The sequence below is a fragment of the Sus scrofa genome, chromosome 5, assembly GCF_054392235.1.
Source record: "Sus scrofa isolate SSC_HxYL_T2T_F1_AM1 chromosome 5, Sscrofa_HxYL_maternal_Yorkshire_Landrace_v2.0, whole genome shotgun sequence".
In the NCBI taxonomy this organism is placed as follows: Eukaryota; Metazoa; Chordata; class Mammalia; order Artiodactyla; family Suidae; genus Sus; species Sus scrofa.
The window spans coordinates 21,634,601-21,652,749 of NC_139387.1; the positions used below are offsets into that span (position 1 = coordinate 21,634,601).

Below are 18,149 nucleotides of genomic sequence, written 5' to 3' on the forward strand. Positions count from 1 at the left end.
AAAATATTTTGGAGGCCAGATCTCTCTCCCCACCACTCAATGATTTTCCCAGACTTGGGCCCAGGTCAACTCTTGTTCTGTGTCATTTCACCCGCGTCCGGGTCCCTGGCTTTCACGCAAAGTGGTCCTGAATATGGGATTGGATCTGGCGTCGTTAATAGGGGGACTCCTGCGGCCTGAGAGAGGCGGCGGATTGGAAGCGCAGGCTGCGGGCAGCCGGGAACAGCTGTGAGCAGCTCTGGGGGAAATCTTTCGGAACATGGGGTCCCTGCTGCCAGCCGCGGGGGGCCATCCAGGTAACCCCAATGGCTGCGGGCAACACCAGCTACCCGCGGAAGGAGGCTCAAAAAGAGAGCATTTCACTCCGACCTCAGGCCTTCCCGCCGGCGTCCAAACGCCAAGGGCGGGCGAGGGCCGTTTCATTTTTAAATGTGGAATTATGATTGCGAGTAAGAAAAATCGCTGGCCCAGTAGCCGAAAAGGTTGACCCTACACTAAGTGACTTCTAATGACTTCGCCGAATTTTCCCCACAACCAGTGTCCCATTCATCCCGGCCCTGATCAGCAATGCCCGTGGCCCCAAGCCCGGCGTCGGAGGGCGGGGTGCGTCTGGCGACTGGGCATCGCTTGAGATGCTAAGCATGGGGTGGGCCAGACCAAGTGAGCTTCCGCCGCCCCCTCATGCAGCACCTGCCCCCCCCACCTCCACCCCTGGTACCCTTCTTGCCTCTTTTCTCGTTTGGAGAGAAAAGGAGGCAAAACCCGTTTTATGGGGGAACTTAATTGCAAGCGGGGATGCGCTCTCTTTAGAAACGCGTCCTCCCAAATGCTCCCGCCGTCCCATTACCGGAATGGGGATCATTCGGCTGCAGCAGATAGGACTTTCTCCCATTCTTTACTTTTTTATTAGCCAATCAAAGTGGCTTCCGAAAGCTATTTGTGATTTGTGAAAAACAGTATCTTTCAAAATGCTGAGTTGAAGCATCTCGCTCATTTCGCCTTGAATTTATTATTCTAATCTCAACTGTAGTGACGGGATAATGCAGCTATTAAGTTGGGGGGCAAATTCGTTTCTCTGAATTAAAAAAAAAAAGTCTCGGCATTTTTTCTCCCTTCCCACTTGGTTGCAGAGAACAAGGGAGTTGTGGGCCTGCAGGGAATCTGGAGGGGGGGGTGAGGCAGGGAGGGAGTGCCCTAAAGGGTTCCTTGGGGGACCCTAGGATGGGAGAACGGATTGGCCTCTCCAGCCTCTTCGTCCCCTAGTGAGACGCTGCTTGCAGGCTGGAGAACGTTACCCCCGCCCCAGTTAGAGCGAACTCAGGACAGGTTGTGCCACAGACGAGAAGTAAAATTTCCGGTGAACTGCCCGCGGCGCTGTCCCATTCTCCCCGCAGCCCATTGTGAAAAGCTGGGCCAGCGCTTCCTTGTCGTAATTTTTAACTACCTGTTATAAAATTTATGGGTGGGTTTGTAAAAGAAACGAGGTCCCTGCATCCGGCTGAGGGAACTGCTTTGCTTACTGTGCAGGAAGTTTGTGGAGGGGATGAGGGACCCCCTGTTGGTTGGGGTGGGGCACCCAGCTATGGAAGTCCCCATGCCAGCTAGATTCAGGACCAGGGGAAGGGCTGTGGGCCTTCGAATTTCCAGCTGGTGGAGAGAGTGGCTGGGCTGCAACTGGTTGGCCAATAGCCTCTGTGAGGGACTCTCTTCTGGGCTCCCCCACACTGGTCCCATTGTCAAAATCAGGGGTCTGGAGGCTTGGGGGCTCACATGGAAGGTGGAATTTAGAGAAGAATAGGTTCTTTTTTCAGGGCCTCCAAGGTGTGTCCCAGCTGCCCAGACACTGGAATTTTTCTGGAAAAAGGCAGGCAGGTGTGGGCTACCTGGCAAGACAGAAAGGCTTCACACTGCCATGCACCCAATGGAAAAAGAAGTGGGAGCCAAGCTCTTGGGCCTTAATTTTATTTTTAATTCTAAAAAGCTGCCATTTGAACCTAGGAGTTGAGGAGACCTGACACAAGGAATGGCCTTGGGGAAAATATGCCATTTTCTCTGAGAAAGGAACCTGGGGATGATGGGCACTTGGGGGGTTCTGGAAGCTGCCCCCCCCCATACTCACACACATTCTCAGCCCTCCTTCACAGGACTGCCCAAGGTTGGTTTAAACCCTCTCCGCTCTTCAGACCACGGCCAGGTCAGGCTTGGTTATGAGGCTGCCAGCGGCCTGCCCCTCCCATTCCCGTGTGGGGTGGAGTGGGGGGCTGCCCAGACGCCCCATTGGGAAGGATGTTGTTCTTTTCCTAGGAAAAGAAAATTGGCAGGGGCAGGGAGTGCATCCCATTTCAGCCCCTTCATGCCTCTGCTGGCCGTCCCTACCCCAATGCCACAAACCTCTGCAAAGCCTTGGTTCCCCCAGAGCCAACCTTAATACCCCATTTATTAAGGAAAATCTGTGAAATTCGGCATGGCAAAGGGAGGCAGCCGACTCAAAGCCAGAATCCTTCCTTCTCTGCTGTCGCGTCCCCCCTTTGCCCTTTCTGCGCTAGCCAGGAGAAGCTCGGCCCGTGGGGAGTGGGCGGCGTGTGGGGGTGGGGTGGGGGTCGGGGGATGCTCCCTCTCCGAGAGAATTGGGTAAACATGGCGACCGCGGCGCCCATTTGCACACGCTACACAAATGCATCGCATTCCCGGTTGTTTGCAGAAAATTTACAGCTGAGTAATAAAAGTTTACGATCGACTCACAAGTTGGATTGGCCACAAGAAGTCATGTGGATTCCATCCATGAACGTGAACTTTTTATTGTGGTTTGTCCGTTCGGAGCGCTCCGCAGAACAGTCCTCCCTGTAAGAGCCTAACCATTGCCAGGGAAACCTGCGTTGGGCGCTCCCTTCATTACCAGTATTTTTTTTTTTATTAATCTGATTAATAATTCTTTTCTCCTCTCATTTATTTTTTTTTCCTCCCAGATGGAGTTGCCGGAAGCTGGGGGCACCTGGGGAGGGGGGAGGGGGGGAGAGGCAGGAGTAGAGGGCACCCCTCTCTCCCATCCCGACCCTCTAGCCCCCCAAGGGGCAGGAGGAATGCGGGAGCAGGAGTTGAGATAGGGAGCTGCAGATGCCTCCGCCCCTCCCCTCTTCCCAAGCTCTCCCTCCTGCCCCCCCCCCGCAACTCTCAATTTTATTTGGCTTTTTGATTATTGGGACTATTCTTTTTTATTTTTAAATTTATATAAAGTGTATATATGTATGTGGAGCTGAGACAGGCTCGGCAGCGGCACAGAATGAGGGAAGACGAGAAAGACAGAGAGTGGGAGAGAGAGAGAGGCAGACAGAGAGAGGGAGAGGGAGAGTGACAGCAGCGCTCGGTAAGTGTTTCCTTATTGGTTCAAATATGTAACTAATGGTCCGTAGCTGGGTGGCGGTTTCAAGATAAGGACAGCAGCGGCTTGTCTCGGTTAGGAGAGGAGAGGGGGCTGGCGAGAGGGTGGGCGCGTGGGCAATTATGGGGAGGAAAAGTGGGGGGGGGAGAAGAAATTGGGTTAAGCTGGAACATGGTAGTGGGGGAAGTGTGTTGTCCTTTTGTCACTGTGCGCTGAAGTTGGGGGTCGGGGGGACCAGAGGACTGCGCCTGCGGGGCTCAAGGCCGGGGTCTAGTGCGCGGAGCGTGTTCTTACCTGTTAGAGATATGCGGCCTCTTGGCTAATGAGACTGGGACAGAGGGGGCCGGGAGCTCAAACCCCAGGCAGAAGAGAGAATCTTGGGCTGAGAGAACCATTGCTCGAGGAGCAAAGTCAGCCCCCCAACCCCCAAACAAACTTTCCAGCCGCCCCTCCCTGCCCCGCTGCCCCCTCCCTCCCGGAGCGCGCGACCGCAAGAGCTCACACATGCGCAGTGCGGGCCCAGGGCCGGGCCGCGGAGCAGGAAGAGAGCGCAGCTAGGCGGGCGGTGGGGCCTGTTAATTGGCAATTAGGGGGGAGGCTGGTGGCTGGTGCGCGTCAGCGGAGGGGAGAGCGTCTGCCCACCCCCTGCTCCCACCCCCCACTCGAGCGGATGGAAAGATGGGAGGTGCCTAGTACTGCGGGTGAATGGGTGGGGGTGGGGGACTCGGTACTCAAAAGCCATCTTGTGCTTGGAGAAAGGGGGCCAATCTGCCTTCTCTCCCCCGGCCTGGCGTTCTCCACTTCCAACCGCGGCCACCCTACCCAGGATACCCACTGGGCTGCTTCACCCGCCTGGCCTGGCTGCTCTGGGCTGGGATCTGCCCAGTCTGAGGCGGAGGTGGGACTTGGGGAGGCCCCCGGACTGGGTAGGGACGGGCCCAGGCCTCGTTGCGGGGGCCTGCTGGGTGAGCGGAGGCAGTGAGGACTCAAGGCGCGGCTGGCTCGTGGGGTAGGGACGTCAGAATTGGGCAGCCCGGAGGGTCCTGGGCGCTCGGGATCTTCCTAATAATTGGTGCTAATGGCGTGTTGTATAGTCTTAACCCAACACATATGGTTTCATAACATAGTGGCTTAATTTCTTCCAAATGTACGTGGCCCTGAATGTGTTGCAGCTTGATATATGACCCTGCCCTGCTCCCTGGCCTGGGTCCGAGGCGGCCCCTATATGTGTGAGCTTCTGTTTATAAAGGGCGATGTATACATAATCGCTTGCACACCCAGACAGACACACCCAAACCTGGGGTGGGGGCCCGCATATTCCTGGAGAGGTCTGACAGTCCAGAGTCACCTTCGGTCCGAACCAAGAGCACGCCCCCCCCCCCGCCCCCCAATCCTCTCCCAAGCCGTGACTGGACTTCGCCGCCGAGCCTGAGTGGGGGAGGGGATTGCTCCTCGATTTCCTGTTTAAACCCTGACCAGTCGCCTTGGTGGTGGTGGGGCGGGGGGATAACCTGTTTTTATTAAATTCTTAAAAATGTAGTTCGGCTGCATTCAAATCAAACCCCTTGGGCCCGGGTTGAGGGTGAATCTTCCCTCCCCTCCCCCCACAATCCCTTTCCCTTCCTCTCCTGCCCCCCCAAAATTTCCCTTTCGCAGCCGACATAAAGGCCTCGGAGGTATTCTCCCGGGGGAAGAAATGGCATTTTCTCTCCCCCTTCCACCCCCCCCCCAATAGGACTTGTGTGTGTCGGCAGAGGCGTCTGCCGAGGGGCTAATTTCGCGTTCCTTGTTTACGATCTCGAGAAAAGCGCTTGGCTCTCCCCAAATGGGCCCAGCCCGCCGCCTGCTCAGGCTGCTGCGCGCTCTCCCGCAGCTCCAGCGCGGCCCGGGGGCTGACGCCCCGGGGAGCCAGGCCTCGGCCGCCGAACCCCGAGTTCCTTGCGCTCTGCAAAGGGCAAGGGGAGCACAGTGGGCCAGTGGAGGGGCCCCGGAGGCCTGAAAATGGGAGCCTTTCTCCTGGTGTACTGTGGGAACCGCCGATCGGTGAGGCCTCTATTTCTCTTTCGCTGTATTTTGTCCGCCCCCGCCCCTGCAGATGGCCGCACTGACTTGGTTGGGGGGGGGGCAGGTCTCCTTTGTTTGCCCCCGAGGACGACAGTTTCCGGAGAAGGCCACTCAGGCCAGTGGGGATTCACCTGGGATACTAGAGGGACCCCCCTCCCTTTGGAGGGGTGGGCCTGGGCAAGGCTGGGGTATTTCTGTCCACCTAAAGAGATCTAAACGAAGGTGGCTGGTGAGATTTCAGTTCGTGCTAGGGTTCCTGGCTGTCGGCTTAATAGCACTATCCTTTGATGTCCTTATATAATGTTTTTATCAATTGATTTTCTGTCCCTTCCTGACTAGGGTCCTGCAGGCCCACACTCCCTTCACCCCTAGACTTTTCCTTAGGAGACAGAGGGATACAGAGAAAGCATAGCAGCAGCGGCTGGCCCAGGTTTTCCACCTTCCAGTTTGGCTAGGGGAAAAGGCCAGCCCCAAATGCCAGCCCCTTCCCTCCCTCCTTACTTTCGATTTTCCTTCCCTCCTCTCTCTCCCTGGCTGGCGCTGGCACTCAAACAGAAGCACAAGAGGGGCCACCAGTGACAACTCTCAGCCTCCCTGCAGGCCAGATTCCCTGTAGGCATGGTCCTTAGAGCAAGAGAGCTGCTGTGATTATCTAATAATAGCCAGCGCAGTCGACTGAGAAGAGAATCAGGCTCAAGGACTCTGCACGCCCAGGGCTAAGGTCGGGCAGAATCCTCCAATCTGTGGGTTAGGGTCTGGTGACACTCCCTGAAGCCCTGGGCCCCCAGAATCCTCCTCTGAGCCCATGCTTTGGGCACCCCAGGCCTGCCCCTTACGGGGCTTTGTCAGTCCTGCCACAGGCTGTATTTCATGCGCCAGCTCCTAGCTAAGGAGAAATGGGCAGAGCAAACCCTTTCTCTCCCAGATCTGACAGTTGTGATCTCCACGAAGAATGCGACCTTGTTTGGAGAAGGCGGCCTTGTTGGCTTGGCTGTTGTGTTCATAAAGCAGGCTTGGTAGCTTTATACATTTATTATATAGAGGCTCAAATGTACAGGCGCAGACTTCTGCATGAATAGATACAGACTCATATTTCCTCAGTGGTTAATTGTATATTACCATGCCTATATTCGCTCAAACACCGTTTTATGTGCATGCGAAATTTTGTTAGTCCTCACTAGATGGCCGTGGGTTTAGAAAGGCACTGGGTGCTCTCTGTGCTGTGTGTGCTCTACGGGAAAATGTGTTCTTGCTGGAATCGGACTATGCGGGTTTCAGTAACCAGGGGCTGCCACAAAAGCTTTCTCTAGACCTCACTGCCTTCGCTGTCCAAGCAGCTGGGCTGAGGAAAGACTGTGGACTCCCTTCTGCCCTCTCCCACACCTCCCCCAAAACTTCCCCAGCTCAGGACTCTTTTACCAGGAGAATGCTCTTGTGCTGAAAGTGAGTTCTTTAGGCAACTTTCGTGGGTGAGGTAGGCCTCTGAGCAGTTCTGAGCGGTCATTGGGCCCTGGCGCTTGAAGCCTTGCTGAGTGCTCAGTAAGGTGGCCTCTGGGTAGCTGCTGCGGGTTAGGGTGCCTGGAGTGGCCGCTGGAGAAGGCGAGCCAGCCGGGTAGGAGTGTGCGGTGAACATCTGTCCGCCTCCCCCCCCTGCCGCTGCTTGCCCCGTTTCTATGTCTGTGTCATTTGTGGGGCAGATTGGGGCTCTCTAAGGTCCCCCAAATGCCCAGATCTGGTTACTGGTGGGACTTCATTTTAATCCGATCTGCAACTTGAGCCAGGGTGAGGCTGATGGGGCAGAAGAAGCTGGTCTGGCCGCCTGTGGGCCTAGAGCCCAGAGTGTGGGCCTGGGCTGGGAATCAACCAGCCTCCGTTTCCCATCTTTCTCCCGGCTGCAGACGGTGGGTAGGGGGAAATAAAGGTCCATCAACCCCCAGGAAAGAAATTAAGGACAGGAGAGGGGCTGGCGGGGTTTTTCTCCACTCCCTAGGTGATCAGGTTCCTCCCAAGAGTCTCCTGTCCTGACTCGCTGCAGGCGCCCAGGCGTGCAGCTGGCTCGCACATTCTCTCCGCTGCCGGCCAAAGGCAGCCTTGGGCTTTGGGGCCTCGGCGCTCCCCCCCACCGAACCCCTCCAAGCGTTGGGGCGATGTTACCCCCAAAGTGTGCCCCTCACCAGGCCCACGGCCTCTGCCACGGCGCCGCAGCCGCCCCTGTTTATTGTGTCTGTGAGTTGTTTACTTGTTTTGTCTGCTGCCACCCTGCGTCAGAAACCCGCCAAACCAGCAAACTCACCCAGGAGAACAAAGTGCTGCGCTCTCCCCAACTCCCTCCCCTTCCTGGCACCCCGCTCCCGCCACCACCCCCTTCCTCACTCTCCCTTCCGAGGGGAGGAAGCAGAAGCCGTCCTAAAATAAGGCAGCTGTTTCTAGGGTCGGGGGAATGATGGGGACACCATAAACCTCCGGGTGGGTGTCCTGGTGGTGGAGGGTCAGAGCGGCCCTGCAGCTTTTCTTCCTTCCTCCTGGCGGCTGCCTGGTTAAGGGGGCTCCGCTCATTGAGGAAGTTGAGTCCCCCTCACCCCACTTCTTTCAGCAGGAGTTCTCCCTGAGACACAGGTTGTTGGGTTTTAAATCAGGGTAACGTTGGCGGATTCATAAAGCTAGATAAAGCATGTCGCTCTCGCTCTCACCCTCCCTTCTCCTCAGCCCCCCAAAATAGCAGTGAATTTAAGCAAATCCTACAAAATTAAATTGCCCCTTCGCTAAAGACCCTATAAATCTCCAATCCCGCCAGGTGTAGAGTCGGCGAGGCCGCTCTTCGCCTCTAATTTTGCTCCTGGCTATCAAATCTAAAAGAGTATCATCGAAGTAAGTAATATTCTCGTTTCTGAAATTAATTTCCCCCTCCCCATCTCTCTCCCTATTTTCGCCAGCGCAGATTAAATGGCTCTTTCAGATCTGCAAACAATAAAGGATAAAATTATTTATAGGGAAATAAGACGATGTTTCATTGTTGGCTTATTGTTCCAGAACATAATAACATTTTATTTTCAAATGGGAGAACTCAGACCAGAGGGAGGAGAAGAGGGAAAGCCGGGAAAGTGAGGGGAGGCAGGGTACCCCCACCCACAGCTCCTGCGGCATATAACTTTCATAACATTTACAATTTCCTCATGACAACTCACTGTGACGTCATACATGCTGCGTTCTTGAATTTTACGATTCTCCTAAGCCTCCAAAAATGGGTCCAAGCGGTGCCAGGGCGTGCGGGTATAAGAGAAGCCAGGAAGTTGGGGATCCTCTGGCCTTGTTCTGGAGGTTAAAAATAGTGTGAATAGTCTGGATTTTCATTTTCCCTCCTGGGCCAAGCCGGGCCACTTGCTTTGCCTCCCTGAAATGCCAGTCAGGGTCTGAGTTCCCTGCCCATTCCCAATGGGGATGAGATACTGGGTCCCAAGGAGGCTGTCTTTGTCCCCCCTTCTCAGCTGCTTGGGATAGAGTTGGGAGGCTTGGGGGCCAGGCCCCAAAAGCCAGAAGTGATTTCTTCCAGAGGGAGCCCGAAAGGGGCTCAGGGCTGAGTGTGATGGGACAGAGATGCCTAGGACCTATTTTACTTTTTAACCTTCAGCCAGAGAAGTGAACTGGGGAGCCAAACACCGGCGTGGGAGTTTGGGTCTGTGGACAGCAGCAGCATTAAGTGGAGAGGTGGTAAAGAAAGGCCAGGCAGAAATCTGGAGAGAGCGAGAGAGGGAGAGGAGAAAATAGGAGGCGAGTTAGCAGAGCTCCTCCAGTGCCCTCCTCTCTGTTTCATTGCAAATAAAGCAAAAGCAGCTCCAGCGGCCTCTCAACCCCTCAGCCCAGGCCTCTGAGGGGTTTGGGGCAGTTCTCAGGCACTCAACATGCCCCATCTGGCCTTTGCTTTCATCCCCCCACCCTGATCCCCAACTCCATTCAGCTGGCCAGCCTGGGCCCAGTCCCCAGAATTTCAGCACCCCCAAATGGGATCCATTTCCGGGTTGGATGTGTCAAATTTCACTTTTCGCCAAGTGACTCCATGTCTGAACTTTGAAAGGAGCAAGAGCATTCTTTTGGGGAGTGCAGTGTGTGTCCCGGGAGCTGTGGGCTCGGGGCAACTTCCCCACAGTGAGATGCTGGGGGCTCCTCGGGTCAGCTGTGCTGTGGTGTCCCCAGGCAGACCTAGTTCCTCGTGTTCAGGTTCTCTGGTGGACCAGGAGACTCTCTTTGCAATCCTTTTACTCCAGATTCTGTGGAGATCAAAGGAGCTCATGCACAAAACACTAGGTGTTGGGAGTAGGATTTATTTTTTAAATTTAAAAAAAAAAATCCAATCATAAGCCAGTCGGACCAACTGAGAAGGAGAAGTCACTCTAGGACAGCAAAGCCCTAACCAAACAGTGCAATTGTGAGGTGAGCTCAACAGTTATTGAAAGTCAGCTTTCTCTGCAAGAGGGATTTCAGCCCACACCCAGTGGCACAAAAGGGGCCGTTGGGGGCAATCGTTCCTCTCCGGCTCTGGAAATCCAGGATTGAGGGGGTGGGTAGGGCAGCTGCAGTGGCTTCCTGGCAGCCAGGCGCTCAGGCCGAGCGCTGAGTCCTGCGGCTCCAAGGCTCGCTCCTGTCCCCTGAGCAGCCTCCGGAGGCGCCGAGCTATAGTTGGTGGCGCCGGCAGCCAGGAATGGAGCGTGCGTATCTGTGGCGAGGCTGGGTGAGTCCCAGACATCCGCGCAGAGTTGGGGCATCTGGGGAGAGAGAGAAGACGCGGTGGGACACACACTGACCTCTGGAGAAGACTGTCCCCCAATAAGTCCAGGTCTCAGCCCTCTCACTTCAGATACCCTTCGCCAAGAAATGAAGGTATTTCCCAGAGCAGAATAGAAAGCAGAGGCAGGCAACGTGGGCCTGCCCATGACCCCCTCCTGGGCCAGAGTCCAGTCTCAGCCACCCTCTCCCCTGTGCAGAGCTGCATAGCCCCCCCTGGGCCCTGGAGAGGGATAAGGCTGGAGAATGAGCCTCTCACTCGCCCTGGGAAACAAACCCTCAAGAACCCAGCCTCCAATGCAATCCTTAACTTTGGGGACTCCAGGCCAGTGACTGTCTCCCACTCGGGCCCAGGGCGCCTGCACTAAGTTCCTCTCCCATAATTAGTGCTCCTAAAAGCCTGTGTTTGGGATGGGGGTGCAGTGAAACAGGGAGCGGCCAGTTTCCCCCTTTATTTCGCTTCTGTGTTTTTTGATTTCTGGTTTTGCATCTACTGATTCCAGCCCTGAAAGCGAAAATCCGTTCGTTTCTTGCCGCCAAACCCCCTCGGACTGCCTGACTCCAGAGGCGGAAGGGGCAGGGAGACCTGCGGGCCTGATGGGGGGGGGGGTGTTCTCTGATTTCTCTAATTTCTCTAGGCTTGTTTTATAGAAACAAAGAACAAGTTCTCCCCCCCCTCCTTCCCAGGACTTGTGCATATTTACAGAGCTCAACTGCAGTTTTAATAAAACATCTGTTCTTGCTTCTGCTGATGAGTTTCCATAATTGTTTTCAGACAAATTTAACAGGAAAATATAAATATATTTAGAAAAACCCACGTCCCAGCTTTCCCCCCACAGACAGTCGTTCTTTTGCCAAAAACATAAAATGAACCCGAAATGAAAAAAGGAAAATATCCAATAGAGGGAAGATCCTGTTCCTCTGACCTGCTCTCCCCCCTTGGAGCGAATCCCTCCAACACATTTCAGCTGCATAATTAAAGATCTAACTGAAAGAGGAGGCTTCTTTCCTCAGGAAAAGGTGATGGGGAGAAAGTGTCTTGGAAATTAATTTTGCCAAAAGTCTTTAAGCAGTGGGGGAATTTATTTGTATTTCTGCTTCCCCTTCTCTCCCCCTTCCAGCATTTCTGTCTCCCCCCCACCCCCAGCAGCTGGTTCCTGTTCATTATAAATCGGCAAGACCTTTCAGTCTCTGCCCTCTGTTTAGGGACGTAATAAAACACTTAACTTTCCGGGGCTGAGACTTCCATTCTGCTCCTCAGGTCGCCCACCCCTGCGCCCACCACCTTCAGGCCCCAAAGGAGTCTCTCGCCTCCTTTGGGGCCCCTTTCCCCTCCAGACGTGGTTTAGGAGGGGCTCAAGGAAACCCAGGCATCCCTTCCTGGGCTAACGATAGCCCAGGCCTCCCCAGAAGCCCCTTCTTTCTTCTAAGGTCTTTCCTTCCCCCACCCACCCATAAAAGAGATTTTAAAATACATAGAAAATCAACACTCATTGAAAGCGAAACCTCATTAAGACATCCTATCTTCCATCATTCAATTTGTTGTACATTGCAACAATTTAATATCTTGAAGGAAATATCACTGACATGATTTATCCCTCTAGCAATCTCTTTCTGAAATGGGGGAGGGGGGCATGTACCCTCCTCCCTTCTGGCCTGTTCTGCCTGTTCCACTGCTAGCCTTGGGGCCCCGAAGTGAGCCTGGGAAGTCTGAGTGGCTACTCTTGTCCAGGGGTGCACTGACCAGTTTCTTAGCTCAGCCCCTCCTCGGTTTTCCACCCCTCCTCCCCGGTTCTCTCTCCCTCTCCCTCTTGCCCTCCAGGGGGCCTGAAGCCCCAGCCAGCTGTTGGAAACCTCTGCCCAGACACGCCACAAATTCGAGGACAGCTGGATTGTAGAGCGAACAGCAGCTCACGCTGGTGTCTGTTTGTGTACCTGCCATGGCACCCCCAAAGGAGACAAGCCATCTCGAAATTTCTTTCTTCATTTAAGAGCCCCCCTCTCCACTTTCACCTTCATCTCCTTGGGGAGAGGAAAGTATGGTCCAAGAGGGGGGAACCTTTACAATTCTAGGGGGCTTTCCCCCTGCTCTTCTAAATACCAAGAAATTCCCCTTCTTTCTGAAGGACTGGGGCTCTGTGTTAAAAAGCCAACACAAACTGTCTCTCGCAGGAAGGCTGTCCCATCCTGCGAGGAGGACCATGTATTAACTAACATGTCGTCTCCATCAGCTCCTACACACTGTCTGCTTTGGGGTTCGAAACTTTATTTTTCCCCCCTAGCGACACTCCAGGGAAACCTTAACGTTACAGAAGATGGATAAACGAGTTTTTTTCCCAGCATAGTCCGTTTATGGCTTTATTGCTACCCATTGATTACTCCGCTTTGTTACACAGAAGGAAAAGATCATAAAATCCGGCGACATCCGGGTTCTTGTTATAGCCATCCCCCCCCCAAAAAAAAATGGTGAGGGGAAAATATGAGCTTCAACTGCTCCCCTTCCCTTGCCCCCCCACCACCCCCCTCTTTGTCAATTCAAAGCGTATTTGGCCTCTTACGATATCAAATTAAGTAGTTTGGATTAATCAGGAGGAAAGAAACCCATCTGCACACCTTCCGCCGTTTCCCTTCGCCCACTGCGGCTCCCTCAGAAGCCTCGGACTCAGCTGCCTTTTCCTCACCTTCTCTTCCTTTTTCTCTGTCCCAAGGTGGGAAGAAACCGGGAGTAGGGGGCCTCTGCCCGGCCCCACCAGGTGTGGCTGAGCCTTGGGTGAGAGGCCCCAGGAAGGCATGGCTGGAATCTCCAAGCCACAGGGCTCAGGACCAGGGGCATCTCCCTAGGCAGAGCAGAAAGTCCGAGGGGGCAGGGGCTTCTGACCTGGGCAGGGGCCTGAGCCTGCAAGAGGCTCACTGTCCATCAGAGCTCCACCAGCCTTCTCTTTCTGGCTGGATCCTATGCGAATTACCCCAGCGGCCCTGGCTGGCTCCAAATCATAAATTCTCACCAACATAAACAGGAGTTGATGTGTCTAGAAAGACTCTCAGAGTTCTTTCTTCTTCCTTTCTTCCATTCTCGCTCTCTCCCACTTTATACTTCCATCTCTTCTTTGCCTATTGTATTTAAATAATTTTTCCCTTTTAGGCAAAAATGCTGCAAGGGTTTCCCCGAAAAGGGGGTCCTGAGGAGGAGGTAGGGGGGGGACCTAGGAGGCAAATGCATGGCTCTTTTGCACACCTCAGCTCTGCCACTGCCCCCTGAAGTCTCACCCTTCCCTCTTTAGACTTAGAGGCACCCCCACGTGCCCCCCTCCATCCCAGACTCTCAGATACACTCACTTTCCTTCCTTGGAGCACCATGTTTTATGCAATTTCTTTCCACTTTGGGTTCAAAAAAACCAAACTACTGGGGGAAAGAAAAAACCACACTGGTTTAGTGATAAGGACTCCCTCCATGGAGTGTCAGACCAGGATTTCCTGGAGGATTTCTGGGGATCCCCCTGAGCTGGGAGAGAGCTCCTCCCATGGAGAACTCAGAATGTAATTTTAGAAGGGGGCAGATATAAAAGATGAAATCAGATTGGAAATACAGGGACTTCTCCAGCCCTGGTTCTGGCCACAGCACAGCAAAGTTAGCAGGGGGCTGAGGGATTTCCTGGGAGTGCAGTTTGCCTTTTCCGGGCCCCAAGGCCCTGCTCACGGACGTTCACCCTTCCTTCACCTTCAAATCAGTTCCCTTACATATATATTTTTAAAAGAAATCCAAGTCTTACTTTCAAAGCACACACTTAGTCTCAACTAGGGAATCAACAGAAGCAGAAGCGATTTTTTTCCCCCTTCTTGACATCTGGCTTGCGATTGGCTGGAAGAGGGTCAGCTGACTTTGTCATTTTGTCTGTCCTGGATTGGAGCCGTCCCTATAACCATCTAGTTCCGAGTACAAACTGGAGACAGAAATAAATATTAAAGAAATCATAGCCCGACCAGGTAAAGGCAAAGGGATGAATTCCTACTTCACCAACCCTTCCTTATCCTGCCACCTCGCCGGGGGCCAGGACGTCCTCCCCAACGTCGCCCTCAATTCCACCGCCTATGATCCAGTGAGGCATTTCTCGACCTATGGAGCAGCCGTTGCCCAGAACCGGATCTACTCGACTCCCTTTTATTCGCCACAGGAGAATGTCGTGTTCAGTTCCAGCCGGGGGCCGTATGACTATGGATCTAATTCCTTTTACCAGGAGAAAGACATGCTCTCTAACTGCAGACAAAACACCTTAGGACATAACACACAGACCTCAATCGCTCAGGATTTTAGTTCTGAGCAGGGCAGGACTGCGCCCCAGGACCAGAAAGCCAGTATCCAGATTTACCCCTGGATGCAGCGAATGAATTCGCACAGTGGTGAGTTTTACAGCTCCGAGATATAAATTAAATAAACTGAACTGGCTTTATGACCGGCTTCCCTAGAAGAACGGGCGGAGAGAGTTTTTTATGGCCCCATAAAAACAATCACGCTCGTCTCCTCGCCGACGCCGAGACAGGGCCCCCTCTTCTGCCCCCTCTGCTCGCCTCCCGCTTGCTCGCAGGGGCCTGGCCCCCTCGGCCCCTGACGGATTGGAGGGCTCCAAGGCGAGCTGAGGGGGCAGGAACAGGGCAGGGGATGAGGGGAGGGGGTGGGGGAGCCCCCCAAAGTCGAGTCAAGGCTGAGGAGAAGGGAGGGGGAGAGGAGGGGACAGTGAAGTGGGGAGAAGTTTCCGAGCAGCCAGGGTGCTCAGGGAAGTGGGGGTGCCCAGTCTTAGAGAAATGGGGCCCTCACCCCCAGGGTTGGGGATTTTTCAAAAATCAGCTTTTAGACACAAACAGCTTTCTGCCTCGTTCTGGCTCCGACCCACCCCCCACACACCTTTCTTTGGGACACACCTACCCACCCAAGGGGGCACTCAGTGAAGTTGGGATCCTGGCTGTACCCCCAGTGGGGGTGGGGACAGGACAGAGGCGAGAAAGCTGGAGCCGGAGGGGGCCCGTGAGTTGCTGGCCAAGTTGGGAGGGTCAGGACTAGGCTAGGCTAAATCGTCTGCGCAGGATGCCTTGCTGATTGTTTTTAGTGTGTTTTGTGCCCGGATCTGTAGGGGTCGGCTATGGAGCGGACCGGAGGCGCGGCCGCCAGATCTACTCGCGGTACCAGACCCTGGAACTGGAGAAAGAATTTCACTTCAACCGCTACCTAACGCGGCGCCGGCGCATCGAGATCGCCAACGCGCTGTGCCTGACCGAGCGACAGATCAAAATCTGGTTCCAGAACCGCCGGATGAAGTGGAAAAAAGAGTCTAATCTCACGTCCACGCTCTCAGGGGGCGGCGGAGGGGCCGCGGCCGACAGCCTGGGCGGAAAAGAGGAAAAGCGGGAAGAGACAGAAGAGGAGAAGCAGAAAGAGTGACCAGGACTGTCCCTGCCACCCCTCTCTCTCCTGCTCCCTCGCTCCCCCCAGCTCCCTCCTAATCACACACTCTGTATTTATCACTGGCACAAATGATGTGTTTGGACTCCCTGAGACAAAATTAGGGAGTCAAATATGGACCTAAAAAGTCAACTCTGGACCCCCCCCCCCCACCGTACAAACTCTCTTTCACCAGGCGCCTCCTCCTCTTCGCTCCCGTGCTAGCTCGTTCTCGGCTTGTCTGCAGGCCCCTTCCCCCGCCCAGGCCTTGGGGCTCGTCCCTGAACCTCGCTTCAGACTCCACAGATCTCCCTCCAAACGAGGACTTGGCCTCCCACCCCCTCGGCGCCCCCCACCCCCACCCCTGCCCAGAAAGCCGGCTCCCGGGGCCCCGGGGGGCTCTGCTCCGGGGCCTCAGGGCCCGGCCTGGCAGCCGGGGAGGGCGGGAGGCCCAAGGAGGGCGCGTCGTGGCCCCACAGCAACCCCCAGGGCCTCCCCGCAGCCCCCGCCTGGCCCCTCTGCCCCAGCAAATGCCCAGCACGGGCGAATTGTATTTAAAGAATCCTGGGGGTCATATGGCATATTACAAACTGTGACCGTCTCTGTGTGAATATTTTTAGCTGTATTTGTGGTCTCTGTATTTATATTTATGTTTAGCATCGTCCGTGTTCCAATCCCATCTTTAAAAGGAAAAAAAAAAAAAAAAGAGGGAAAACTGCAAAACGACAGAAAAAAAGTGAATGACGTCTGTTTAGCCAGTAGGAGAAAAAAAATAATTAAAAAAAAAAAGCCCCTCGTGTTACCCTCCTGTATAAATCCGACCTCTGGATCCGTTCTCGAATATTTAATAAAACTGATATTATTTTTAAAAGTTTATATCGGGATTTCTGTTACTTCGCTCGCCCGCCGGCCTCGGGGTGAAAGTTGGAGCAGGCTCCGAGCGCTCCCATGTCTGTCCGCCGCCTGCGAGCCCCCCCGGCCCCCTGCACGCGCCTGGCCCGCCCGAGCGCCGAGCCCTGCCTCGCGGTTCTCGCAGGGATCGCGCTGGGGGCGAGGAGGGGGGCGCTGGGAGGCCTCTCCCGGCTCCTCACGCAGAGCAACGCACTCACCCCGCAGAAAAGGCCGCGAGGGGTTTGACTGTGGGTAGAGGGGGAGCCGGGGTTGGTCGCATTGGTCTCCAGCCCCACGCAGGCCTTTCTTCCTGCCTTTGACAGTCTGGGGTCCTCGGCTTCTGAACCCCGAGCCCCCAAAGGCCAGAAAGGACGCATCACCCAGGCCCCAGGTCACGCCCGCCCACTCCCCGGAGTGGGGAGGGAGGCGCCGGAGTGAGCAGGGCAGCCCCCAGGCCCGCGCCAGGCCGCCAGGCCGACTCTTGCGAAATGTGGCGGAGGCGGAGAACCGCGGAGGGGAAAGAAGAGACCGCGGGATCTGAGCCCTTCCGCAGGGAGTGAGCGATTCAAGGCCATCTCGGAAAAGAAAGCCTGGAAACTGAGCTCTCGCCTGCTCTGGGGCTCCTGACGTGGCGGGGACCAAATGTCTTTTTCGTTACAGCCCCGGCCCCAGTCTGGTTCTTTCCTCTTTCTTTTCCCCCCAAACTCGGCCGGGGAGGAGCGCAGCCAGATCCTATCCCTTCCCCAGCTCAGGCCTTCCCCCCTAAGCCCAGCCAGAGAAACCTGAGCGGACCTAGGAGTGAGGTAGCGAGGGGGGTCTCCCGGAGGGAAAAAAATCCGCCAGAGTTTTCCAGACCTTCCAGATCCCCGCCAGCGCCCCCTCCAGCGCCTCCCCCAGCACGGGGGCGGGGTGGGGGTGCCGGAGGGGGGGGCTTCTCCTGGCAGGGGCGGAGATTTCCTGGGGAGAAGCAGGCAGGAAAGAATCAGACTTGGGGCTAGGGAAGGGGTCAGAAAGGCTGTGGGAGCCCCTTGTCGCAGCCTGTAAAGGTGGCCCAGGCTCCTGCCCTGCCCACCCCCAGCCCTGTCGGCCCTAGCCAGGTCCTTTCTGCACCTCCAAAGAGCTCAGAAATTGCTCTCCTGTGACACCCTTCTGGGTCCAGGTCCCTAGAAAGCCTGGTTCAGAGGCCTTTTCCCCCAAAGGCACAAAACAGGCCTCTTCCTCTGTCCTGTTCTTGTCACATTTGTGGAGGCCTGGATTTTGCTTCTCCAGGCTGTCAGTTAACATCTATTTTCCATGCAAAATACCTGGCATAGGTACCACATGAGGGTCATACACAGGGATGCAGAGCAGTTCCCCAGCCCATGGTGTCTCTGTTTCTTTAGCCACCCAGCTACCTCTGCCACCCACCCCTGCCACCCACCCAAATTGAAAATTGCCTTGTTGCCACTCTGGACTCCCTGGCTTGATGAGGAGGCCTAGTCATCTTCCCCTGGCTCCTCACCTCCAGGCTCATCCCAGAGGCCCCAGCACTCTTGTCCTCTCTAGTTCTGCCTACCCAGGACCCCTCCTCCTGGGGATCCTGTCTACCACTCCAGAGGCTGG

General features: G+C 55.2%; 1 protein-coding gene across 3 annotated transcripts; it reads left to right on the top strand.

The window, feature by feature from the left end:
* Window positions 1-3,183: 3,183 nt before the first annotated feature.
* Window positions 3,184-16,527, top strand: HOXC6 (homeobox C6). 3 transcript variants are annotated; one of them, XM_021091735.2, is made up of 3 exons: window positions 3,184-3,364; window positions 14,395-14,620; window positions 15,349-16,527. In XM_021091735.2, exons 2-3 carry the CDS (start codon window positions 14,467-14,469, stop codon window positions 15,654-15,656), a joined length of 462 nt encoding a protein of 153 aa, XP_020947394.1. In that variant the 5' UTR covers window positions 3,184-3,364; window positions 14,395-14,466; the 3' UTR covers window positions 15,657-16,527. The 3 variants fall into 3 exon arrangements, with proteins under 3 accessions (XP_020947394.1, XP_020947393.1, XP_003355472.1); XM_021091734.2 differs by lacking the exon at window positions 3,184-3,364 and adding an exon at window positions 5,241-5,422 and having other exon boundaries at window positions 15,349-15,800; XM_003355424.6 differs by lacking the exon at window positions 3,184-3,364 and having other exon boundaries at window positions 14,167-14,620.
* Window positions 16,528-18,149: the final 1,622 nt, after the last annotated feature.

Coding starts and splice junctions, on each gene's coding strand:
- HOXC6 (XM_003355424.6), top strand. CDS start 14,221: ATGAATTCCTACTTCACCAACCCTTCCTTATCCTGCCACCTCGCCGGG. Junction 14,621..15,348: donor GCGAATGAATTCGCACAGTG/GTGAGTTTTACA, acceptor CCGGATCTGTAG/GGGTCGGCTATGGAGCGGAC.